This window comes from Phyllobates terribilis, unplaced genomic scaffold (assembly GCF_046119375.1).
Source record: "Phyllobates terribilis strain yellow unplaced genomic scaffold, ASM4611937v1 Scaffold_8__6_contigs__length_399053987, whole genome shotgun sequence".
NCBI lineage: Eukaryota > Metazoa > Chordata > Amphibia > Anura > Dendrobatidae > Phyllobates > Phyllobates terribilis.
In genome coordinates, this window is record NW_027362768.1 from 147,475,058 (window position 1) to 147,502,283 (window position 27,226).

A 27,226-nucleotide genomic window follows, 5' to 3' on the forward strand; every position below is an offset into this window, starting at 1 on the left:
TTAAGTACCACAGGTTTGAGGAGAGATACATGGAAGGAGTTAGGGATCCGCAAGTTGGCCGGGAGTTTCAATTTATAGGCCACCGGGTTGATCTGACTGATGACCTCCAGAGGACCGATGAACCGAGGCCCTAACTTGTAAGAAGGTATCTTGAGTCGGACATATTTAGATGAGAGCCAGACTTTATCTCCAGGACGAAATTGTGGAGGATCCAGGCGTTTTTTGTCAGCGTGTCTTTTCATCCGTTCGGACGACTGAAGGAGTGCGGATCGGGTACTCTCCCAAATGGAGGAAAATTTGCTAACGAGAGATTCCACAGCCGGGTTGTCCACAGAGGTGGAGACAGGAAAAGGAATCCGAGGATGCTGACCGAAGACTACAAAAAACGGGGATTTGGAGGAGAATTCGCTCTCGTGATTGTTATAAGAGAACTCGGCCCATGGTAGGAGATCCACCCAGTCTGAATGATGGGCATTAACGAAGTGCCGGAGGTAACTGGTCAGGTTCTGATTGATCCGCTCCACTTGACCATTGGACTGTGGGTGGTAAGCGGAAGAGAAGTCCAGGGTGACGTCTAGCAGTTTACAAGTGGCTCTCCAGAAACGTGAGGTGAACTGTACCCCACGATCCGACACGATGTGGAGGGGCAGGCCATGAAGACGGAAGATGTGGCGGATAAAGTCTTTAGCCAGCTCGGGTGCAGACGGGAGGGCTGGCAGGGGAATAAAGTGAGCCATCTTGGAAAAGCGATCAGCGACCACCCAAATGACCGTACAACCGGCGGAGACGGGGAGATCAGTTATGAAGTCCATAGCAATATGCTGCCAGGGGGCAGCAGGCACAGGAAGCGGAAGGAGGCGACCGGCTGGCAGGTGTCTCGGGACTTTGTTGCGGGCGCAGGACACACAGGCAGAAACAAAGTCTATTACGTCCTTGTGCAGGGTAGGCCACCAGTAGTGCCGGGCAATAAGCTGGAGGGTCTTTTTCTGACCGGCGTGGCCAGCTAGTTTAGACGAATGGCCCCAGTGTAGGATTTTCTTCCGATCAGGTACTGAAACAAACGTCTTACCGGGAGGGAGACGATTTAATCTCACGGGAGCCACCTGCATTACTCTGGCGGGATCGATGATATGTTTAGGTTCTTCCTCGAGATCGGACACCAGAAAGGATCGGGACAAGGCGTCTGCTTTGACGTTTTTGTCAGCCGGGCGAAAATGAAGAACAAAATCAAAGCGAGCAAAAAACAAGGACCACCGGGCTTGGCGCGGGTTAAGTCTCTGGGCATGCTGGAGGTAAGCCAAGTTCTTGTGGTCAGTGTAAATTATTACCGGGTGAAGAGCCCCCTCGAGTAGGTAACGCCACTCCTCCAACGCCAGCTTGATGGCCAATAACTCTCGGTCTCCTATGGAATAGTTGCGCTCAGAAGAGGAGAAGAGTTTGGAGAAGAAGCCACAAGTTACCATTCTCCCGGAAGATGATTTTTGAGTAAGTACCGCTCCGGCTCCAGAGGAGGAGGCGTCAACTTCCAGGAAGAACTGCTTGTTGCCGTCCGGGCGATGCAGCACCGGGGCGGAAGAGAAGGCCTGTTTTAGGGAAAGAAAGGCCTCCTCTGCTTCGGGCGGCCACTCTTTGAGATTAGTACCCTTACGGGTGAGCGCGGAAATTGGGGCGGTCCGGGAAGAGAAGTGTGGTATGAAGAGGCGGTAGTAGTTAGCGAAGCCCAGGAATCGCTGAATGGCCTTCAACCCCTCCGGTCGAGGCCATTTCTCGATGGCAGACAGTTTCTCTGGATCCATTCGTAGGCCGGTCTGAGAAATAATGTAGCCCAAAAACGGAAGCGAGGTCTGCTCAAAGAGGCACTTCTCGTATTTAGCGAAGAGGTGATTCTGCCTGAGCCTGAGCAGGACCTGACGAACGTCCCTCCGGTGAGTCTGGAGATCCGGAGAGAAGACCAAGATGTCGTCCAGGTACACCACTACGCAGGAGTAGAGAAGGTCCCGGAAGATGTCATTGACCAACTCTTGAAAGACGGCAGGAGCGTTACAGAGACCAAAGGGCATTACCAGATATTCATAGTGGCCGTCCCGGGTGTTGAATGCCGTCTTCCATTCATCCCCCTGACGGATACGAACCAGGTTGTACGCCCCACGGAGGTCCAGTTTGGTGAAGATACTAGCCCCCCTCAGACGATCAAATAACTCCGGAATGAGCGGAAGGGGGTACTTATTCTTCACCGTGATCTGGTTAAGGCCTCTATAGTCTATACAGGGACGGAGAGAGCCGTCCTTCTTTTTGACGAAAAAGAAGCCTGCTCCCGCCGGGGAGGTAGATTTGGCCAGATTCTCCTCAATATATTCGGACATCGACCGGGTCTCAGCAGCGGATAATGGATAAATACTCCCACGGGGAGGAGTAGTACCAGGTAACAGGTCGATAGGGCAGTCGTATGGTCTATGAGGGGGTAGTGTCTCCGCTTCCTTTTTATTAAAGACATCAGCATAAGACCAATAAGGAATCGGAAGTCCAGGTAGATTAGCTGGGGTAGGAGAAGGACGGACGGGATGGACGGGAATCAGACAGGTCTTATGGCAGTCCTGTCCCCAGCGAAGGACCTCTCCGGTCTGCCAGTCAAGCACGGGTGCATGTCTCTGGAGCCAAGGTAGGCCTAGCAAGAGGGCGTGGGAGAGTCCAGGCAGAACATGAAAGGAGATACTCTCAGAATGCAGCATTCCCACCTGCAGAGTAATGGATTCGGTGATGAGTTGGATGGGGCGTGGTAAGAGACCCCCATCCACGGCAGCAACAGACAAGGGTACAGCCAGAGGTTTGGTGGGGATGCGGTATTTCTCTACCAGGGACTGTGAAATAAGATTCCCGGCTGCTCCAGAGTCAAGTTGGGCTAGTTCGAAATAACGGTTCTCCCCGCAGACGATTGAGACTGACAATAGCAGAGATGGAGAGGATTTATTCTTGTCTAGGTCGACCTCTCTGAGCGAACCTAGACACAGGCGTTTCCCGACCTCTCCGGGCAGGTACGGATCCGGTGCTCCTTACTGCCACAGTAGAAGTAGCTCCCCTCGGCACGGCGTAAGTCCTGACGGGTTTTGACCATCTTGGTCTGGTCGACCTGCATAGGCTCAGGAGAGTGTACCTGGGTAGAGACGGAGGGAGTGACGGGTTTCTGAAAAGTAGGAGCTAGACGTGGTAACCTCCTCTCACGGGTGACCTCTTTGGCACGCTCCTGGAACCGTAGGTCAATCCGGGTGGCAAGAGTTATTAGGTCATCGAGAGTGGTAGGGATGTCCCGACCGGCAAGTTCATCTTTAATACGACCGGACAGACCCTCCCAGAAGACGGATACCAGAGCGTCGTTATCCCAGGCCAGCTCCGAGGCAAGGGTACGGAACCGTATGGCATATTGGCCCACGGTGAGACTTCCCTGACGGAGGCGTAGCAGTGATGATGCGGATGAGGTCTTCCGTGCGGGTTCGTCGAAGACTTTCCGGAAAGCCGTGAGAAAAGCAGGCAAGTTGGACACCAGGGGGTCTCCTCTCTCCCATAGAGGATTTAGCCAGGCCAGCGCCTCCCCGGTGAGATGGGACATGATGAACGCAATTTTGGCTCGGTCGGAGTTAAACTGGTGGGACAATAGTTCAAAGTGCAGGGTGCACTGATTTACGAAGCCCCGAGCCTGGGCGGAGTCGCCTCCGAAGCGAGGAGGTGCAGAAAGCCGGGGTCCGGAGTAGGATACCATGGTATTAGTGGGCAGCGGAGCTGCCGGATTGCAAGATATGGCACTGGCGGAGGTTGCTGGTGGAGCAGTCAGAGTGTTCAGGCGAGTATTGACATTCCGCAGGTGACCCAGGATGGACTCCTGTTGGGACCTTTGACGGGACAGTTCATGACACAGGTCCGAGAGCGAGGGAGCTTGGGTGCCACCGGGTTCCATGGCCCGAGCAAACTGTAACGGGTCTGGGAGGCGGAACCTCTGAGCTACTATACAAGGGGGCGGTCCTTGTAAGGGAGCGGGTGGCGACCAGGTAAGACGGGCAGGAAGTCACAGCAGGTGACCGGGACAGTCTCTGAGTGAACGGGCTGGAGGTCACGGCAAGTGACCGGGGCAGTCTCTGGATGAACGGGCAGATGGTCACGGCAAGTGACCGGGGCAGTCTCTGGATGAACGGGCAGATGGTCACGGCAAGTGACCGGGGCAGTCTCTGAATGAACGGGCAGATGGTCACGGCAAGTGACCGGGGCAGTCTCTGGATGAACGGGCAGATGGTCACGGCAAGTGACCGGGGCAGTCTCTGGGTAAAGGGTTGGTACGACCTGTGGCGGCTGATGATAGACGTGAGCTCCCAGGTGAGCAGGCGAGAGTCTCTGGATGAACGGGTGGTCACAGCATGTGACGGCGGAGCCTCCAGGAAGACCAACAGACAGGCGGCAGATGAGCGCTCCCAGGTGAGCGGGCAGAAGTCTCTGGACAGGCGGGTGGTCACAGCACGTGACGGCAGAGCCTCCAGGTAGGCTAGCAGACAGGCAGCAGATGAGCGCTCCCAGGTGAGCGGGCAGGAGTCACTGGACAGGCAGGTGGTCACAGCACGTGACGGCGGAGCCTCCAGGTAGGCTAGCAGGCAGGTAGCAGATGTGTGCTCCCAGGTGAGCAGGCAAGCTGGTCCATAGACAGACTGACAGGAGTTGGAAGGCAGACCGTCGGACCTCAGGCAAGCAGGCAGGTGGCTGAAGTGCGCTCCCAGGTGAGCGGACAGGCTGGTCCTTAGACAGACTGACAGGAGTAGTAAGGCAGACCGTCGGACCTCAGACTAGCAGGCAGGTAGCAGATAATCAGGCAGGAAAAGACGGCAAGCTGGCAGGAATCTGGCAGGTATCTGGCAGGTAACTGGCAACGGGACCTGAGGGCTGAAGCAGAGTAGTGAACAGTGCAACAACATTGCTCGGGCACCTCCATTTTGGAGGAGGTGCCTTATATATGGTGAAGTCCTCCGGCCATTGGCCGGGGACTCCTTAGGACGGCGCGCGCGGCCCCTTTAAGAGGGAGGGAGAGCGCGCGCGCGCCCTAAGCACAGTGGCCGGGAAGGAGCGCGCGCTGCCAGCAGAGCAGGAGGAGGACGCCGGGCACGGAGCAGAGAGGTGAGGGGAACAGCGTCCCTGCCTAGCAGAGGGCAGGGACGCCGGCGCTACAGTTAGTGTCCTGGTGGTAAGGAAAAGAGCAAGTAGACTAGTAAGTAGCAGGACCACATGTGTAGCTGATGGATCATTCTTAAAGGGAATGTATCAAACATATTATTTTAGTCATCATTAAAACCAAGTATTGATATGTATTTTTTTTCTTTAAGTCTATTTGATAATGGATCAACCATCTTCCCAAGTTTTTATTAACAGCATTTAGAGAGATGGTTTACAGCAGCTACATTTACCATAGACAGCAATAGACTGGCTCTGACTTCTGTGGAAAAGTGTTGTGGGCATGCTCTGTGATCTGTGCAGGAAGGAGGAGGTGAGCTGTGACATAACACAGGATCCACCATTCACAACGAGTTATCTACTGTATATAGAGGTGTCATTGTACAGGAGGAGGAGGTGAGCTGTGACATCACCTATTGTCAATGGTGGATCCTGTGTTATCTACTGTATATAGAGGAGTTATCAATCATTGTACAGAAGGCGGAGGTGAGCTGTGACATCACTTTTTGTGAACTCTTTCGGTGGCCGCTTACCCTATATTCCTGTCCCGATTTTGGCAGTAAACATCTGCTTGCCATGCTGAGCTTGGTAGTAGGCTGTTCTGTTTGACCCTCTTACAGAAATCTCTGGCTGATACAGTAGTAGTGCCTTCATACTAGCACACTGCTTGTAAAAGATGATCCTGGTCCCTTCTCTTACTAATCGTTTAGTCGTTTTCTGCAGACGTCCCTTCTCTCCTGCTTTGCCGCCACTTATATTCAGTCCAGAAGACAGGAATTCCTGAGTTTACACACTTTATGCCTCCTGTGTTACCCGAATGGTGATTTATTTCTCTGCACAATGTCTTGTTTGAGTTTCTAACTCTAGAAAGTGCTGTACCGGTGTCTGTGCTTATAACTCGTACCTATGTACACACATACTGGACTCTCCGTGCCATAAATATTTGCGCGTCATGTTGTCTCGCTGTAACACTCTTTATTTTATTCTTCTTTTCCAGGAATTTTTTGCGGCTTTGCAGCTCGTCGCCTGTGCTCAGAATGGGATGGAGGTGTCGCACAGCAGCCTCAAGAAGGTGGTGCCCCCGCCAAGATTTGTAAGAGCCCGATATTAAGTCCAGTTGTTATTGCTTAGAGTGGAGCAAAAAGATTGTCAGGACACTGGTCTGATGGGCATGCTGGTAAATCTGTGGCCCCCAAACCATAGCATTGCAAACCTCCTACTGTCTGCAATATTCCCGGCACTTCTGATTAGTAGTGGCCCCCGTAACGTCATGCGTGCATCTCAAAATAATGACGTTGAGGGTCCCATTAATCCGAAGAGGTGCTGGGGACATCGCAGGTAATAAAAGGTTAGCAGTGTTCTCATCCGTTGGCCATGTTTTGCAAATCTTTTTGCTCAACTCTCATTATTGCTGATACCTACACTTGCAATAATATTACTTAAAAGAGGTTTTTGGTTCTAATTTTAAAGTGATTAGAGGGAAGCTACCCTACTGGGGTAATCGGCAACAAGAAGATAAAAGAGACTCCATGAGCATTAGACGGGCACATGCAGGTTCCCTCCTTCATAACTGGCACGATAGCCATTTTCCAACCCACTTGATGCTGCTCGCCATCTTAATCTTTCCCCTTCCCTGCTCCGGGGCTGTGGCTCCAGTTGGCTTCACCCGGCCAGAAGTGATGAGGTCCTGGCCGCCAGTCACCTAACCGTGCAGCCAATCAGTGCTTGTAACAGTTTAACAAAAATGGAGTTTCCAAAGAATTTTTCATCTCTTGTGTTTGACACTAATACCCAGAACGAAGTTCACTTTGGAAATAAAAATACAAATCTAATAAAATAGTTTGCAAATTGTTTCTATGCACCATTCAGAATAACTGCACTGATCAGAGAAAATCCAGTGTGAATGGGGTTGTTCTCATAAAAGGAGACCTCCTTGTAAAACTAAGCCAACTAATTGTCCCAGGTCGGACTTCTCTCGCATTCCTCTAATCCCTTGTTACTACATAAGAAACCATATCTAGATATGCATAGGAGTACATGCTGGATGCAAGGTCTGCATGTATTCAGAACTGATGTCTTCAGTAGCTGATATATCAGCACAGCTTCTATCCTGCACCTATTTCCTGTTCATGATGTGCTTTCCATCTTTCCCATAACCCCTTTTCCTTGCTACAATTCCCCTACCATCCTTCCCGAGACATAAGAAACTATAGCTAGATATACATTTTTCTCCTGCAGTGGCCTTTGGTAGGGAAATGTGGGAGTACATGCCAGCTACTCAAATAATTTGCTGGTTGTGAGGTCTGCATGTGTCCAGAACTGATGTCTTCATTAGCTCATATATCAGCACAGCTTCTATCCTGCACCTATTTCCTGTTCGTGATGTGCTTTCTTCCTTTTCCATAGCCCGTTTTCTTTGCTCTCATTCCCCATCCTTTCCAAGATCTAAGAAATCATAACTAGATATATATTTTCTCCTGCAGTGGTGCCTGGTAGGGAAATGCAGGAGTAAATGTCGACTATTCAAACAATTGGCTAGATGTGAAGTCTGCATTTCTCCAGAGCGCTGATGTCTTCATTAGCTCATATATCAGCACAGCTTCTATCCTGCACCTATTTTCTTTTCATGTGCTTGCCTGTTTTCTTTGCTCCCACTCCCCCAACTTCCTTCCCTTGACGTTAGGCTTACTCCAGACTCTAGATTTTTAGGATGCATAATGTGTATATCTGCGAGAAACTATTAAATTCCCAGCGCTTGCCTCACACGCCGGGCAGCAGTACCAGCAAAAGAAAGTTTTAGTTTAGTAATAATGTATTCGTTCCTATTACTCGCTGGGTAAGCTGTGCTTTGTATGTTTTGCATTCAGCATGATATGACCGCTTCCTCCTTGGTAGCTGCTCCAGTTGCTGTGGACTCGCCATGGGCTGTAAAGGTAAGTCCTATGACCAGATATTATGCCACCATGTGTATTTGATAATTTGTACACTTTATATGCATCTTGTAGGTGATCATTTTCTTTCAAAAATTAAAAAATGTAAAGTATTAGTGTTTTAATAAAAAAAACACTTTTTTTAATGGTATAAAATATGAAAAATGATTAACGTTTTTATATTTTCAACTTTTGAACACTAGAGGTAGCATCTCCTGAAATTGGCTATAAAAACTTAGTGTACTACCTGCTCGCATTACGACTGCAGTAAATGTGGGAGGGATCTGCTCACTTGTGTGTGATGCCACTCCTCCACCACTCCTCTTCTGGGCGTTTTCAAAAGGATAGAAAGTTTAGGATCACAATGTGGAGACATTTTATTGGTGACTGCCGTGTGTTACTGAGATGTGGACAGTAATGGCAGCGACAATTCTGTTAGTTGGTCCTGCACTGCTCTTTACAGAGATCTGAGTGGAGCAGTCATCTCACTGCTGCAGTGCTCAGATCACAGTAATTACAAAGTTCAGCAGTCAGTATCACACATGAAAGGATTAGATACATGGCTCAATACTTTGTATTACACATGATCCAATTAAAGACATTTCTCTGCGGACTGTATCCCTCACGATAGCATTAGATACACCTCTCACCGGTAACTAAGTACAGTGATCTGAGTGGAACCGTCATGTCATTGCTGCACCAAGATCACAGTAATTACAGGTGAGCACAAGTCTGGGCACCTGCGCTGTTTTGGTTTCTTCATTCAGTGATGATGTAATTCAGCTGAATGAAGTCACTATCGTAGTCCTGAGGCCAAGACTTAACGGCTCCACTCAGATCACAGACATTACAGGTTACCTAGGGAAATGGTAGTCCAGAGCACAGCCTTGAGCTAAAATATAATGGCGCCAGGCTCCACCTACAGCTGTAAACTTGGCGCGCCAGTGGTGTAATCAGTTCACAGCTGATATAACCAAAATGTAGGAGATGGGGTCGGACACTGACCGCAGTCTCCTATGGCCTGGGGCTGCCGCATTTGCTGTGTGTAAGTGTCGTGCTCCAGCTCATTCTGCAGCCAGCAATAGCCCGTGTAACACAGAGACTACAGGAGGCAGACGGTGCAAATTTTTTTAATGTAGGCCAATGGCCAAAAATGATTGTTAGCCAAATACACATGCAATTTACTTGTCACATAATATCCTTCTCAGTCCATGGCTGCATATGTGGCATCTACTCGTGTGGTACTGATATATCATTTAAAGGGGTTTTCTAGTTTCAGGTAAAACAAGTGCTTTAGTCACCCTCCCCGCATCCTGCACTGAGTCTCTGCCACTCCTCCTGCCATCTGTTATTATTGGCAGCGCTGCTGCCAGTCATTGATCTCAGTGGCTCTAAGCATCTTGTGCCGTCAATTCTTTGAGCTCACTGATTGTCTACAGAGGTGTTGACGCAAGATAAACGCTGCAGACAATAACAGATAGCGGGAGCAGTGGGGAAAACACAGCGATTGACCCAGGGAAGGTGAGGAAAGCTGGGGAGTAGGCTTGATCATAAGGCTTATTATGAGCCCTTATTTTCAGTTTCACGAAAGACTGAAATATTCATTATGTTGTGCTTTACATGGCAGCCTGAAGAAAAGGCAAAATATGATGCAATATTCGACAGTCTGAGCCCCATGAATGGATTCCTATCTGGGGACAAGGTGAAACCTGTGCTGCTTAATTCCAAGCTGCCCGTGGAGGTCCTGGGCCGTGTGAGTGTTTGTTGTTGTTGCTTTTTTGTTTTTGTTGTTGCTTTTTTGTTTTTGTTGTTGCTTTTTTGTTGTTGTTTGCTTTTTTTACTGTTGCTTTTTTGGTTGTTGTTTGTTTTTTAATTACTTTTTATTTGTGTTTTTATCTTTTTGATGTATTTCCTTTTTTTTTTTTTTTTTTTTTTAATCCTCAAGGTCTGGGAGTTGAGTGATATCGATCATGATGGATTACTGGATCGAGATGAGTTTGCTGTCGTAAGTCAGTTTGCATTTCTGTGATTTATGACTGGCCCATTGTGCACCAGTTGAAACGTCTTGTGCTTTTGCCGATATAGTCTTTCGCGTATTCAAGGACCTGTTTTCATCACAGGTAAGTGGGTAGAAAAGGACAAATGTAGAGTTGGTACAGATCGTTTCGCAAGACTCTGTCCAGTCGCCACATTGCCGTCAGAACCTTGAGAACCGCCTCCTATCCTCTTCTTTTGATTAGCTGACCTGGCGTGACATCATAGTTGCGCTATTATGCACAAGTCATCTCACGCCAGACTGGCTAATCAAACGAAGAGCTGCGACTGCCGGCAGATTCAACCGCCACAAATCCGGCCACTGGACCGGTCCTTCCGAGTCCTTCTCGTACATATGTACTGAAGAAACAAACCAGACATGCTCCTGAAAGGGCGAAGTTGTATTCCTTTCCTGATTTCTCGCGTTTCACACAACGGATAAAATCTCTCGTAAATTATTAAGACTTTAGATGCGTAAATATTTTCAAAAATACCATATTTTATACAGACCCATAACTTTACTTTCTTTGAATTACGTTTTATTTCCAGGCCATGTTCCTGGTGTATTCTGCATTAGAAAAAGAACCCGTTCCTATGGTTTTACCTCCTGTTCTGGTGCCACCATCCAAAAGAAAAACATCAGGACCCCCATCATCATTGCCAATAATCCCACCTCTGCCAGCGCCGCCTTCCAAAGAGCCGAGACACTCGCTGCCTCCTGTAGGAATCCTGCCCACAAAAGCCCCTGCGACACAGGTGAGCATAAAACTGCATGTAACACCATCACTGAACATAGATATAACAGGTGCATATGTCAATAAAATGGAAAGTTTCATCTTTTTAACTTTTATTCACCCCCCCCTCCCAAAAAAAAAAAAAAATATATAATTTTTTTTATATATTTTTTTCTCTCCCAAGTGTTTTTTTAATTTTCTATATTTGTACAGAAAAGTCTAAAATTTCTAGAATTTTACTTCCTGTACAATCACTTTTCAGCAGTCTCATTATCAGGATTACGATGAAAAGACACAGATCTATACTTCAGTGATAGGACATCATCCCCCAATGATCCACAAGTGGACTAATAAATACCATGAAGAGTAAAAATAAAATATTTTAAAAATATGGGAAAAAAAAAAGATTATTTAAAATCACCACTCTATTCCCCTAGTAAAATTAAAGATAATAAAAAATACACATGGTGTCGCCACGCCCAGAAAAGTCGATTTATATCAAAATCTAAAATTAATCAACCCGATCGGTAAACAGAAAACAAATTAAAAACTCCAAAATTGCTGTTTTTTGTTTTTTTTTGCAATTTCATCAAACTAGGAATCTTTTTCCCATTTTCCAGCACTATCTGGTAAAATTAATGGTGTCAATCAAAAGTACAACTCGTCCCACAAAAAACAAGCCCTGATACGACTGTGTGGACGGAAAAGTAAAAAAGTTATGGCTCCTGGAAGCAGGAAAGGAAAAAATGGAAATTGGCCGTAGAGGGAAGGGGTATTCCTATCTCTAAGATCCTATCCCAATATGTGTAGGTACGATAATAATAATAATAGCAAATGCATCCAATTAGAAATGTAGTATAGTTCTTCTGATAAGCTATGTCGCTTACGCCTTATGAAGCTTAGATATCCATGGTTACGACCACTAACAACTGTCACTATATGAGTGGTTTTAACCATGGATACTTAAGCTACTGCAATGCTCTGCACATGGGTAAGTGACATAACTAATCAGAAGAACTATACTACATTTCTAATTGAAGCTATTTGCTAATATTATTATTATTACACCTAGTACATATTGGGATAAGATCTTTAAAATGGGAATATCCCTTTAATGTAAAAGAAGATAAAATGAGGTTTCCATGAAACCAGGGAGACGTCTGTGTTTAGATGGCCTTATACTGTCCTTACCTTTTTGTTTTACTTTTTTTTCCTCCAGTGGGTTGTATCACATGCAGAAAAAGCAAAATATGATGAGATTTTTCTAAAACTTGATAAAGACCAAGATGGCCTGGTGTCTGGGCTGGAAGTTCGAGAGGTCTTTCTGAAAACAGGATTAAAATCTGCACTGCTCGCCCATATCTGGTAAGTACAGTTAACTGACCCATCTGCCAGTTCTCTGATTAGCCTTTGTTCATGCCACGGTTTGATATTCCAAACCTAACTTTTAAGGGGTTGTCCATCTTTGGTGCCAATTTTTATTTTTTTTCTTAAATGCATGTCTTTTGGGCTAAAATTTTAAATTTTTATAATTTGGTTTAATTACAAATTTTGCACCGTTTGGCTTTTCCAGGCTCTTCGTTTCCTTTCACATTTAATTTTCATATGGTCTGTGACCATAATTAAGCCAAGAGGAGGTCAGAAAAAGACTGATTAAAGAGTTACAATCTCTGTCAGGACGTCATAGGGAGCTCACTGAATTCCCAGTTAACTCCTTCTGCATCTATCAATACACAGTGCAGCGCAGAGGCTATAGAAGGCAAACGGTGCAAAATGTTTGATGAAACCTTATTACAAAAATAATTTTTAGCCCCAATTACATTCATATAAATAAAATATCCCCAAAAGTGGACAACCCCTTTTAAGACCCCCGCTAACATCGGCCATCGACATTTCGGCCAACTGTCTAACAAGTATGGGTTTTCATGCATTTCTTGGTCAAAGAGCTGATCTGAAGCATTTAGGATCTTTCCTCCTTCTCTGATGCAGTATATGGCGTAATTACTTTAGCGCAAACTGGAGATAGTCGACAAGTGTCTTAGATTTCCTTGAGAATGTTCCCGTTTTTGTGGTGTCTTTCCAGGTCTTTGTGTGACACCAAGGACTTGGGGAAACTGTCTAAAGAGCAATTTGCGCTGTCACTTCATCTCATCAATCAAAAACTCTCTAAGGGCACTGATCCTCCTCAATCCCTCACTCCAGAAATGATGCCTCCATCTGAAAGATCAGCGACACCCAAGGTATGTTCTAGAATGAGCCTGTACGTTGCATCGTGTCACCCTCGCAACTCCCAAGATTCCAGTTCTTTAAAAGATTCTGTCAGCACAAAATGACTGTTCAAACCAAGCACAGTCGCTCGGGTGCACCCTTGGTGTGACCGAGCAGTTCAGTGCACCTTCCCACCTGCTTGTTTTCCATTTACTGTACCTCTGCCCTCCTTTGACTCCTGAAAACTGTGAGATAAGGCCTCATTCAGATGTCCGATTTTCACGTACCAGTGCTATCCTTGTTTTTCACGGATCGCACTTATACCTGTATAGGGGTCATTCATATGTCCATGACTTTTTGGTCCACTAAAATTGTGGAGACATGTCCGATTTTTGATTCAAGAAATGGGCAATGCAAGTCAAAGGGTCCATGAAAAAAATGGCGGTCTGATTTTCATGGACTGTGAGAATGGATGACACTCAGACCTCACTTTAAGCCTCACTCAGACCTCACTTTAAGCCTCACTCGGACCTCACTTTAAGCCTCACTCGGACCTCACTTTAAGCCTCACTCGGACCTCACTTTAAGCCTCACTCGGACCTCACTTTAAGCCTCACTCGGACCTCACTTTAAGCCTCACTCGGACCTCACTTTAAGCCTCACTCGGACCTCACTTTAAGCCTCACTCGGACCTCACTTTAAGCCTCACTCGGACCTCACTTTAAGCCTCACTCGGACCTCACTTTAAGCCTCACTCGGACCTCACTTTAAGCCTCACTCGGACCTCACTTTAAGCCTCACTCGGACTTCACTTTAAGCCTCACTCGGACTTCACTTTAAGCCTCACTCGGGCCACACTCTGTGCCACACTTGGACCACACTCGGATGAAACCCTGATCAGAAAAATTTGTCTTTTTTACCCGCACGTGGAAAAATCGGACATCTGAATGAGTCCTATGGAAGAGCAGTGTGGAGGTAAATAGAAAACAAATAGGTGGGAAGGTGCAGTTAATGTCTTGGCCACACCAAGTGTGCACCGACTGCCTTGCTTGGTTTGGACAGTCATTTTATGCTGACAGATTTCTACTACATATATTTATCACCAGTTCACAGGTTAGGCGATAAGTGAATGATTACTGGGCGACCATCTGCTGTGATGCCCACCAATCATGAGAGCAAGGAGTCTCCGAATCCCTTGTTATAGCTATCTCTTTCATTCCCATAGAGCGTGAATAAGAGGCTGTGGCTAGCTTTGGAAGCTCAGTGATGGTCCTAGTGTTCGCACCCCTCGCTATCATGCTTCTTAATAGTTTTCTTAGGAATAAGATAGCAAAGACTTTAGTGGGAAAACCCCTTTAAGATTTCCGGCTCACATTCTTCATCCCTTTAATTAGTTTGCCTGTTTCCCTGGCCTCATTAGTACGTAAGGGAAATGTTATATATTTGCTGTGTCTGGTATATATAAAAGTGATTTCTGCATTGTGTAATCCAGAGAGGAGGAAAATCTTTATTTTATTTTTTCATACCTTGAATTGTAATAGAGTCCCGGTCCTCCTCTGATGTGGAATGTTCCGTGTCCTTATGTCTCGGGACCAGTTTGTGTAAGTGAGTGGGAAGCGTGCCATAACCAAGACTCACCGCACTGTTTGTGTGTGTTAACAGTAATTTGTGTCGCTGTAATAATTTTGAAGTTGTGAACTTTATGATTCCAGATAAACTAAATACATTTACACGAAGTTAAACACATCTGAAAAATTAGATATTATCTAAATAAAGACCGTCTAACTACTTAAAACGTTGTCCCAGTCCACGAATGACTCTGCACTGACATTTTAGATGTCATTGCAGAGCCATCAGCTGGCAAAAATTATGGAATCACCGGGCTCGGAGGATGTTCATTCAGTTGTTTAATGTTGTTTAAAAAAAGCAGATCACAGACATGGCACAAAACTAAAGTCATTTCAAATGGCAACTTTAGGGCTTTAAGAAACACAAAGAAATCAAGATAAAAAATGTGGTGCTCAGTAAGGGAAATTTTTTTTCAGACCAAGCAGAGGGAAAAAGTTATGGAATCACTCAATTCTGAGGAAAAAATTATAACCTTGTTTTTTTCTGTTTCGGTGTTAATGATGGCTTATGTTTAGCTTTTCTGTATGTAAATCCCATTTCCTTTAGGCGGTTTCTTACAGTTCGGTCACAGACATTGACTCCAGTTTCCTCCCATTCGTTCCTCATTTGTTTTGTTGTGCATTTCCTGTTTTGGAGACATATTGCTTTAAGTTTCCAGTCTTGACGCTTTGATGTCTTCCTTGGTCTACCAGTATGTTTGCCTTTAACAACCTTCCCATGTTGTTTGTATTTGGTCCAGATTTTAGACACAGCCGACTGTGAACAACCAACATCTTTTGCAACATTGCGTGATGATTTACCTTTTTTTAAGAGTTTGATAATCTTCTCCTTTGTTTCAATTGACATCTCTCGTGTTGGAGCCATGATTCATGTCAGTCCACTTGGTGCAACAGCTCTCCAAGGTGTGATCACTCCTTTTTAGATGCAGACTAAGGAGCAGATCTAATTTGATGCAGGTGTTAGTTTTGGAAATGAAAATTTACAGGGTGATTCCATAATTTTTTCCTCAGAATTGAGCGATTCCATAATTTTTTCCCTCTGCTTGGTCTGAAAAAAATTACCCTTACTGAGTACCACATTTTTTATCTTGATTTCTTTTAGTGTTTCTTAAAGCCCTAAAGTTGCCATTTGAAATGACTTTAGTTTTGTGCCATGTCTGTGATCTGCTTTTTTCAACAACATTAAACAACTGAGCCCGGTGATTCCATAATTTTTGCCATATATATATATGTGTGTGTGTGTGTGTGTGTATGTGTATATATATAATATTATTTACAATAAACTTTACATCCTGCAATGATGTTGGAAGAAAAAAAATGTAAAAATTAGGCATCACATATTGCTTAAAAGTAAAAGCAGACCTTTGAATATCTGAATGAGAGAAAACTGTTGAGGTCTGAAATCTTTTAAAATTTGTTTTATTAGTAGCTGGATCGGTCCTGTTAGGTCTCCAATGGAGAGAGAGCGATGGTGGTATCTTTATGATGCAGCAAGCAGCTGTCGCAATAATTTTCCGACTTTTTTAAAAAATATTGCTTTTTTTTTAGTTCCGGTAGTTATTTTTTAATTTGAAAGAAAGTTCAAGAACTTTTAACTGGGCGCAAAAGTTTGAATTTGTGCAAAATTCCGCAAACATCTTGCGCTATTGCGAATAATTTAAATCAAAATAGATCGAAAAGTAAATTTGGAAAAAAAAATACTGTTTTATTTGCATCAAAGTACATTAGTGCAGTGTCTCAGGGCTTACTGTTAGTTATAGTTTCACAACGGCTGGAGTGCTGTAGGTTTCCGCCTGGGGCTAGGGTCAGAGAATGTACCTGGCATATTGTATACTGTAGGTCTGGGTTGTATTAGAAGTTGAATGTTTGGGATTTCTTAGATAAAAATCGTTCCTGTCTTTACCCCTTTAGTTGATGAACCTCAGTTAGTAACCTACCGGCGATGCATAGACGACGTGTTTGAGATCGGCGCGTTTCTGCCGGCACTAACCCTCTATTCTGCTTTGCTTTCTTTTGCTCTGTTCTAGCTTGCTGGACTGTTTTATTGCCATCTGCTTTCTGCTCTAATATTCCTAACTCTCGTCTGTCCTGTTCTGCCTGCGCAAGGTTAGACTTTTTACTCTAATCTTCTGTTTCATTTCTGTTTATTACTCCAAGCTCTTAAGTTACAACAGCTGGCATAATGCTAAATCTAATACCTACACAATGAAGGAATAGGACACATTTATGAGCACTTTTTATTTTAAATACATTTGTTTAGGGCGGAAAATAATTTTTGTGTTCAAGTTTCATTAAAAATTTTACACCGTTTTCCTTCTATAACCTCCGTGTGGAACTGTTTATTGCTGGCTGCAGAATGAGTCAACTGAGTTATGACAGGAGAGTTTGGAACTTATTTATCTATTTCATTCTGAGCTTTCTTTTATCTGTGAAAAATATTTTAGCTCAATATAAATGTATTTATTAAAAAAAAAAGCCCACTAATGTGTCCAAATTCTTTAAACTGAATATGTCAGCAGGTTTTGCTATGTAATCTGAACCCAGCATGATGTAGAGGCAGAGACCCTGATTCCAACAAGGCGTCATTTACTGGGCTGCTTGCTGTAGTTTTGATAAAACTGTTTTATCTGCTGCGGATTTACCAGTTCTCTGAATGCTGACATCTGTATAACTCCGCCCACATCCCTGATTGGCTGCTTTCTGTTTACACTGTGCATAGGCTGCCAATCAGTGGTGGGGGTGTGGCTGGACTACCTGACAAAAGGTTTATTAGTCATCTAGTAATAATCGCCTGCTGATTTAAAACTGATTTTATCAAAACTACAGCAAGCAGCCAAGTAAGTGATACATCGCTGGAATCAGGGTCTCTGTCTCTACATTATACTCCTCTCAGATTAGGTGGCAAAAACCTGGTGACATATTCCCTTTAAGAGCTACAGTACCATTCACTACTGTGCCATGTGTTATTTAGTGATTTTGTGACATAAATTTTTTTTTCCAATTTTAAATAGTTGTCCCATGATCGGTGGGGATCTGATCACTCGGACCCTCACTGATAATGAGAACAGGCAAGCAGGAAGCCGTGAGACATAAATGGAAGTGAATGGAGCAGCGATCATTCTTGCTCCGTAATGCTTCAGTCATACAGAGGACTGTGAAAACCCTGTTTTCATGATCGAGTAGGGGTCTCCGGGTCCACAGTCCTTGTACAGTCATCACCTGTAAATAAATGTTGATTATCGGACAACCTACTTAATTAATAATTTTCCTAAATTTCATATGAATTAAAATTCTAATATTTTTGGAATGCAGCAACAGATAAAAGATACAAAGGTGTCTATGGATTTAGCTTTCAAAGAACTTCATGCTTATATGTGCTGTTTTGGGGTTTGATCTTAAAGACAGATTATTTTTTTACGTTCACAAGTTTTGTAACTTCTTGCATGAATGTACAAAATTGCTTCAATTCTGACTTCTGCATGAGAAAATTCCCTAGTTCTGGTTTCTGCGCTTTTCTCTTCCTGATTATTAAGTTTTTCATTTGATGACTTTTTCTACTGAAAAAAACCTCGCCAGTCGACCTGAGTATTAAATTAAGCCATTGCCGTGTTGAGGTATGCAGATACAAAATAAGGACTTTATAGAGTCTACAATCCCAGGGCAGTCACAGTATCTCCCTGTATGATCCTCACATGGGTCACTCTGTCAGTGAGCTCTTCTGATCTGGTTGCATGAATGATTTTTTTTTTTTAGCGGATTTATTACCAAATTAAGTTTGAACTTTTGATGTTGTTTCATAAATTTGCTTAGAAGCTTGAGGTTTGCCTGTTAACCCATTCTGTAGTTTGCTATGTACTGTGATACATAGAGGATGTAGAGGCCAAAGGATCCAAAATCTCTAATAAAATCCTATTGCAAAATTACTCGTTAGCCAAAAATGCATTGAAATAAGTAAAACAAATGTATCCAAAGATGTCTTTAATATTCTTTGGCATTATAATAAGACAGGTGCGCGACTCCCGACAGGGATCAGTAGATGTCACACCACCCTACCCCGATCAACCTTTTGATGTGGATGTGATCAGTTGCTCTCTGAAACTTCACACTTTTTTACCCAAAATTTTTTTTTAGAAGTCAGGAAAAAAAGTGATACAAAAACTCTGCATGGAGAAAGCCTAAGGACGGTGTCACACATGACAATTATTTTATTTGTACTTATAAAAAAAAAAATAGAAAAAAAATTGTCCAAAAATCCCAGTGTGAAGGAAGTGGAAAAATTTATTTGAAATGTATAGAAGACTATAGTGAATGGATTGCGGTATTCAGGGCGGTTTAATGGAGCCTCCATAAAAAAGTCAAAGTCCGCGGCTGCTCTGCAAGGAGACGACCAAAATCTGCAATTAAATCACAGATGAGAATATAACACAATACTGCTGTGTTCCTGAATTTATGAAATTCATTATTTTCAGGGAGTAAAGCCAAGTTGTGGTGATGAGCTGCATTACACCATTCACTAGAGTCCTCCGTATCCCGGTGATTTGTCCTTTCTCATTTTTAATATCTGATTTCCTTGCCTGATGTATGTCACACAGTGACCTATCAGTCAAGATAAAGAGGCTAGTGCTGATACAATCAATCTGGGAAGGTAGAGGCTTCAGAAGTGCTCTGTTACACCCTAATTTGCATATGAATTAAAATGATAATATTTTCGGTATGCAGCAACAGATAAAAGATACAAAGGGGTCAAAACCTCCGCTACTTTGTTTTCCGTCCATTAGAAGTGGAGTGTCCTGTGCCGGATTCTATCTACCATTAAGCCAGGCCAATCACCCTCTGGTTACTTTTCAGATCCCGTCGGCCCCCAGTCCCGTTTCTGATTTCTCTGCCATTAAGGAGCTGGACACATTGAATAATGAGATTGTGGATTTGCAGAGGTGAGTGCAAATAAACCATTTTTTTCCTCTTTTATGTAAGTCCCTCCATGTTATTTATAAGGCGCAAAGATGGCCAAGGTTTCATTGGGATGGAACTGTCCCAATTTTTGGGAAAAAAGTACTGTGTCCTAAAATAAAGCACTTTAAGAAGGAAATTAAGATAGAGGCTGTGTACACATTTACTAGATTCTAGAAATTCAGCAAGTTGAAGACTTAAAAGGGTATTCCCACCTCCAAGGTCCTATCCCAATATGTAGTAGGTGTAGCAATAATAATATTAGCAAATATCTCAAATGAAAGATGGTGTGTAGTTCTTCTGATTAAGTATGTCTCTTACCTCATGTGCATGTATTGCAGTAGTTTAGGTATCCATGGTTATGACAACTCATATCAGTTAGCTGTTAATGGGCGTAGCCACGGATAACCCAAGCTACTGCAATGCCCTGCACATAGGGTAAGTGACTTAGTTAATCAGAAGAACTATACTATATTTCTAATTGGAGGTATTTGCTAATATTATTATTATTACACCTATTATATATTGGTATGGGATCTTGCAGATGGGAATACCCTTTAAAGGGTTATTTTTACTGACCCCGTCTATTCGACCAATCCCTAGATCGGGGAACTGGGATCTGCAGTGCTCCGGCCAGAATGGAGCAGACGTGCACATGTTCTACCTCTGCTCCATTCATGGTCTATGGATAATTTGGGAGCGCTCTGCTTTTTCCAGCAGTCACATAGACCATTAATGGAGCATGCACATCTTCGCTCTATTCGGGATGGGGCTCTGCAGAGCATGATACCCAGGATCCATGGCCCTGCACTTGGGGTCAATCCCCTTAAGTATCAGTAAGTTATCCCCTATCTGACTGATGGGGGAGAACTCAACATTTTGGAAATAATCCCAGAACTGTTCAGAAATCTGCATTTGGTAGAAGTTGCTCAGCGCATAAAAAGTGACTCGGACCGACTTCTTAATGGAGCTGTGCACAACACGGTGCAAAAATGAGCAGTTTCCCTGCTTACAGAAGACGGGTATTATTTGTTTAGAGCATTACTATTTCTGGGTTGCGCTGCAGGTATGTATTTTTTGTTCTCCTCGATCCGACCGTTTTATTTTAAGCCATTCCTTTTATTTTGGATGATTACTCTTTGGCACAACACTTGTTAAGGAATTGTTCTGTGCCTGGTGACGGTGTGAACGGTTCGGCTCCCTGGTTACAGCGTCTCGGAGGGATTTCTCATTCTCTCTGTAACAAACCCGCAGCAAGGCCTCGAGACACGGCACGTTTCCAGATGTGTTAATCTCGATTTGTTTTTTGATCAGCATCCCCCGTCTCCCTTTTCACATCAGCAAGCTGATTGTTCACTATGTACCTGCGGTTCGAGCTTTCCGGCAATGAATCGTCAGCACATATTTCCTTTTTCAATACAAATCTCAGTGATGACCTAAACCTTTTCTGGAAAGCTGGATGATACCCACTTTGGCTGCCATAACTGCCCTCTCACTCTTTTTGGGTCACTGCTTTCTTTGTACCGCAGTGACTCATTGTCTACATCACTGTATAATTAAAGAGTCAATCTGACTTCTATGCAAAATTTATCAGTAGCATAAAAAAATAAATAAAATAAAACCAGCCAAAGTCACCTGCTTTAACTCCTCAAGGATCTAACGCTGGCTGCAATAACGTCCCATTTTTCAATCACCTGAATGCTGCGGTTTGTGACTTGGTGGCTGTCGTCAGCCCCATGTAATTTGAATGGAGCGGCAGCACGCTTGGTCCACTGAGGATGCATGGGAAGCATCAGGATCCCTGTGCTAGTAATCAGTGGCGCCCCCCAGTGATCCTGTAGGTAGGTGATGCATGTCTACTTGGAAAAACCCATCTCGTAGAATTAAAGGTTTATTCCCCTTGTTGGCAGTTATCATCCGTGGGATACATGATTAATTGTTGATCAATGGGGGTCCGATTGCAGGAATTTTCTCCGATTCTGTGAACGGGGCGTTGTATCAGCCTATCTGGGCCGTCCCTTAGGGAATGAATGAATGTCCGGCCCCTTTCTCGGGATTGATCAGACCCCCACTGATCACCTAAAGATGGGAACAAGCCTTTAAATGTAGTCTCTTCTTGGCAGTAAATATTCGGACTTGTGCCGACCATGCGCCCAAATTCTTGAAATCCACATTCTCCGTGATTGAAATATATTTTTTGCAGCAGATATTTTCGCGGATACGATTTCTGCTTTTCTGTAGGTGACAACAGTCACACAGCAGCTGCCGTCCGGTCACGTGTCACAATGGCAATCTGTCGTCTTCTCCGCAAATTGAGCTTGGGGGGAAAAATAAAGTATGAGACATTCAGCGAGCGACGGAACGTGGGATCGTGAAAAACGCTAGTGTTTACCACCCTGACGTGTCGCTCTCGTTATTCCTTTTTTTGGCGCTTGTGGTTTCTGTATTGTCCCATCCATTTATATCTTGCGGGGATTATATTTTTATTTTTTCTTGTCCTTGTTGCAATGAGACCAAATTACAATGGAAAATGTTTTTTTTTTTTTTTTTTTTTTTCCTGGACTGGTGACCCTTTAATAGAACAAGACCTATATCCATAGGGCAAGGGTCAGCAACCTTTGACACTCCGGCTATTGTGCATCTATAACTCCCAACATTTTTATTGATGTGCATGCTGGGCATTGTAGTTTTGCAAAAGGTAACTGACTTCTAACATAGGATTGAAAATTTTGCTCTCGGTCCCAAGTAGAGTCTTCTTCATCCAGGATCGCTCCCGTTATAAGTATGGGGCAGCAATAACAAAATCCCACTCCCCGTGAGACCTTCTATATAGGACGTGCTGCAATTTTTTGCAGCCTGCATATGGTGTAGCGGATGCTGGCTGTCAAAAACAGCTTGCATCTGCGAAGATGGTGGAGAAGTAATGGGCGCCTTGCGTACATTACGTAATTGTCACTAGGGCTTCTGCTATTTATGTCATACGTCTCTGGGGTAGGAGCTAGCACTTATCCTGCGTGGATCTCTGGTGCCTTCTCTCCTGCGTAGCCCTTGATGGCCACCGTGGAAAGCAGAAGATGAACTTATGATGCCCCCGTCTCTGCACCCTCAGGACTTAGGGACTCTTTGATTATTCGGCAACCCTTTTAATTCTACTTTTTGTTTTCCTTCGCTTTGTAACCAAATCTCTCAAGGATTATGAGTCTTCAAAGGAGCGGAGAAGGCAGCCTCAAGTGCACGACTTATTATCTGCTCGCAGGTCACAGCCGGAGCTGCTTTCCTCTCATCGTTATAATTACGTTTCTGTCCCAAATGAGCGTAGACCAATTATAATGCTGCGTGCGGTGAGCGACTGTTTAAAGTCACCGTGCCTTTGTTCTGCGGATCGCCAGGGGTGAGTGAGTATGCGTAGTATTCGTAGTGGATTTGCTCTGGCATATAAAGGGTGGGTTTAATATTTGCCGAGCCTCAAATGGATGCGGCATGGCGGATTATTTCGGTCATCGGAGTATTCACAAGGTCACGGCTTCATGGAGGGTGTCGAGACTTTAGTGCTGCTCAGCACCATTGCATTGGGTTTATATTACTATTCTGATGTCGAAGTTACTGAATCCTAATGCAAATCTGTCACGGCCCCCCATATACAGTTGTGCTCAAAAGTTTACATACCCCGGCAGAAGTTTTGCTTTCTTGGCCTTGTTTCAGAGAATATGAATGATAACAAAAAATGTTTTTCTCCACTCATGGTTATTGGTTGGGTGAAGCCATTTATTGTGCAAATTGCCTCTTCAGAGAAAAAGAGCCTCCAGAGCCTCTCACCCAGCCAAATCAGTTCTCATACTTTGCACTGACGAGGGCCAACAGCCCGAAACACCGTGTCTGCAAATTGAGATTCTGATTTGGCTTTTATCCTAAGTCATATCGCACGACTCGTTAAAGGGTTGATTGTGACTTGTAGGATTGCTACTTCCAATAGGTGGCGCTGTAGAGTACAAGTCCTCTTTTTCTCTGAAGAGGAAATTTGCACAATAAATGGCTTCACCCAACCAATAACCATGAGTGGAGAAAAAGTTTTTTTGTTATCATTCATATTCTCTGAAACAAGGCCAAGAAAGCAAAAATTCTGCCGGGGTATGTAAACTTCTGAGCACAACGGTATACTATGACGACTTAAGTATCTTCTTTCTTCTGAGACTGTCTAAATGGAACTACAACCCAAGTTTTCAAAAGACTTTGGTGGGGAATAAAAGTTATTGTCTATTCCCAGGATAAGTGATATCTTGCAGATCAATGGAGGTCCAACTTATGGGACCCGAACTGATTGGCAGAACGGAACTGTCAAACCCCCTTTTAAAATGCAGTGCGTTCATGACCACCGCTCCATTCATTCTTTATGGGGCCGCCATAAAATGCTGAGGGCAGCACTCGATGGAATGAATGGAGTGGCGGTTACAAATGCGCACCTATGCTCCATTCTAATGGGCAACCGGTGGTCAGATTTCCATGATCTATAAGTTATCACCTATCCTGTGGATAGGTGCTAACTCTTTTTCACCGGACAAATGTTTGACAATTTACCGTTAAGAACAGTTACCAGGATCTGTTCATTATTATGAACACTAGTAATTGCTACCGATCTATTTAGATGGGACGTTAGTTAATCTTAGGATATGCACGTTTTTATTTTTGGACGTTTCCTCTTTATGCTTCCGGCGGTTTTGATACCGAGAATAGCACAGATTTATAGCCCCCGTTCTTGCTATCAACATGACAGATAGACAACCTCCATTGACCCCATTAATTAGTGGGGTCTGTCACACGATGTATCCGCTGTATGACAAATCTGTCTCTGTATTTAATTCCACAAATTTATGACTTTTGGATTTATTTATTTTTTAATTCACGGCCAGACGCGGGCACAGTCTATTCGGCCGTACTCTAAAAAACGTGACGGAAATTGTTCTAATGGGTTTTGGTGGTCACTTGTAGAAAAACCTGCATTGTAATGAAGAAACCCAAATTCTTCTGTTGTCTTTATTGGCTCTATCTAACCTCCCAGATATATGGAACTTGCAAGTGAACATTGAATTGTAAGGGATGTACAATGTCTCCGTGATTTAATTGTGGCAGGGATCTAACGACGATCTTATGTTGCTTGGGGGTCCATGGAGTCTGCATAATATTATGTTTTAAAGGGAATCAGTCAGCAGGTTTTTGCTATGTAATCTGACAGCAGCATGATGTAGGGACAAAGACCCTGATTCCAGCTATATATCACTTAGTTTTCTGGGTGCAGCAGTTGTGATGGAATCACAGTTTTCTCTGCTGCAGGTATAGCAGAGCTCGGAATGCTGAGCTGAATATAACCCCGCCCACATCACTGATTGCACAGTGTACACACAAAGAAGCCAATCAGTGCTGGGGGCGGGGTTGGAACAGGAGGCACGAGACTCCTAGTCCAGTAGTGATAATCTCCTGCTGATAAAACACTGATTGTATTGGAAGCAAAACCCAGCCCAATAAGTGACACATTGCTGGAATCAGGGTCTCTGCTCTCAGATTACATCGCAAAAACATGCTGACAGATTTCCTTTAAGAGAAAAAAGAATAGGATGTATCGAATTTTATTGCCCAATGCAATTTTGATAAGCAGCAACGAGAGGTGTCTGAGAGCAGCCCTTTTCCCTGGGATAGGGAATAGATGTTGGCGAAGTGTTTGTACAGCCGACAGCATTTCCTTTTACACCTTCCCCATACACATGCTCAACCCGGCTAAGTGTACATGTGTCATAAAGGGGAGCGACCTTCGTAAAGACCCCTGCCCGTGGTTCTTCTCACCTGCCAACAAAATTATCGGCTTGTCAAAATCCAGTATGCCCAGTCCTCCTCTCCTCTGACACCGGGGTAGAGCCTGGGTACACCCATACATACTGGATGGTCAGTGGGTTCAGCTGCTGTTCTTGGCCACTTTTACTCCCTACTGTCTGCCATTACTAAGAAAATAGAAACACATAAGCCTGCATAGGAGCTGTGTGCACAAAACTGCAGGAGATTTCTAATCGAGACTATTTGCAAAATTACAAATATACAGATTCTGCCCAAAAAAATGTCTCTTGGCAGAAAAAACGCACGATTTTTGCATTCCTTTTTGTTGTGCTTTTTTTCACATTTAGTAGAATGGGTGAAAATCGCTGCAAAAAACACAGAAAAAAATGACATGCTGCAGAATTAAAACTGCTTCAAATCTATAAGGAAAAAATAAAAAGCGCGTGCAGTGAGATATCAGAAATCTCATTCACTTTGCTGATACTGTGAAACTTTTTTTTTTGTTGTGGCAAAAATTCAACGTGTGAATATACCCTAAAGTCTGCAACAAAAGATGTGTTTCTGCAGCTCAAAACGTCATCTTTTTTCATTTCTACAGCGCCGACATATTCAGCAGCACTTTACAATTCAGAGGGGACTTGTACAAGAAAAGAAATTACAGAGTAACACATAGTTCAATGCATACCAAGATGAGTCCTGTTCACAAGCTACAATCTATGAGGAAATAGAGGGACACGAAAGGGAAAAATAAAGAGCTTGTGGTGTAAGGTCCAGCCATCCGCATAAGGCCATGGCCCCACTATCAGTATTTAGTCAGTGTTCGGTCATGTGCAGGTACAAAGTGCTACTGAGTGCGTGGAAGCGAAAACAGAGGATAGTTTGATCAGTGAGGAGAGAGGATAGTCCAGTCTAAAGAAATGTGTTTTTAGGGGACACTTGAAACTGTGGATACTGCGAATTAACTAGGATTGCCTGGGGTAGTGCATTCCAGAAAACTTGTGCAGCACGAGAGAAGTCCCAGAGATGAGAGTTTTAGATTCGGATTATAGAGGATGTTAGTTTCAGAACGAAGAGGGTAAGGGAGTAAACAGAGATCAGGGAGGAGATATACAGTGGGGCAGAACTGTGGAGATATTTTTGGGTGAGAGAGATAAGGGACGCATGGTGGCTCAGTGATTAGCACTGTTGATTTGCACTGCTGGAGTCCTGGGTATAAATCCAACCACAGAAAACATTTGCATGGAGTTTGTATGTTCCCCCCATGTTTGCATGGGTTTCCCCCGGGTTCTCCAAATTCCTCATACACTCCAAAGACATCCTGATAGGGAATTTAGATTGTGAGCCCCAATGGAGACAGCGATGATAATGTCTGGAAAGTGCTGAGGAATATGAAAGCATAATAACAATATTGGATTCTGTGGCGGATGGGCAACCAGTGCAATGACTGGCACAGAGTGGAGGCATCGGTGTAGTGGTTGGACAGAAATGATCCTGGTTGCATCATTCAGGATGGATTGGAGAGGAGAAAGTTTGGTAAGAGGGAGATCGATTGGTAGAGAGTTACAATAATCCAGGTGGGAATTAATCAGAGCAACAGTAAGAGTTTTTTCAGAGTCACTCATAAGGTCAAATTCTAGAGATATTTCTGAGGTGTAGGTGACATGAGAACAAAAGCCAGTACGCGGATTCCGCACCCCAAAAATAAAATGCAACA

At 44.0% G+C, this 27,226-nt stretch overlaps 1 protein-coding gene across 2 annotated transcripts in view; it reads left to right on the top strand.

Annotated features, from left to right (window-relative positions):
* The window catches only part of EPS15 (epidermal growth factor receptor pathway substrate 15), a 77,265-nt gene that overhangs the window by 25,889 nt on the left and 24,150 nt on the right, over positions 1 to 27,226 (top strand). Inside the window, exons 5-13 of one of the 2 annotated variants that reach the window (XM_073643490.1) lie at positions 6,203 to 6,298; positions 8,073 to 8,138; positions 9,763 to 9,888; positions 10,081 to 10,140; positions 10,719 to 10,925; positions 12,123 to 12,268; positions 12,987 to 13,143; positions 14,653 to 14,712; positions 19,588 to 19,673. In XM_073643490.1, the coding sequence (XP_073499591.1) occupies positions 6,203 to 6,298; positions 8,073 to 8,138; positions 9,763 to 9,888; positions 10,081 to 10,140; positions 10,719 to 10,925; positions 12,123 to 12,268; positions 12,987 to 13,143; positions 14,653 to 14,712; positions 19,588 to 19,673 (1,004 nt within the window). The remainder of the gene's footprint in view (positions 1 to 6,202; positions 6,299 to 8,072; positions 8,139 to 9,762; positions 9,889 to 10,080; positions 10,141 to 10,718; positions 10,926 to 12,122; positions 12,269 to 12,986; positions 13,144 to 14,652; positions 14,713 to 19,587; positions 19,674 to 27,226) is intronic. The other variant, XM_073643491.1, reaches the window with a different exon arrangement.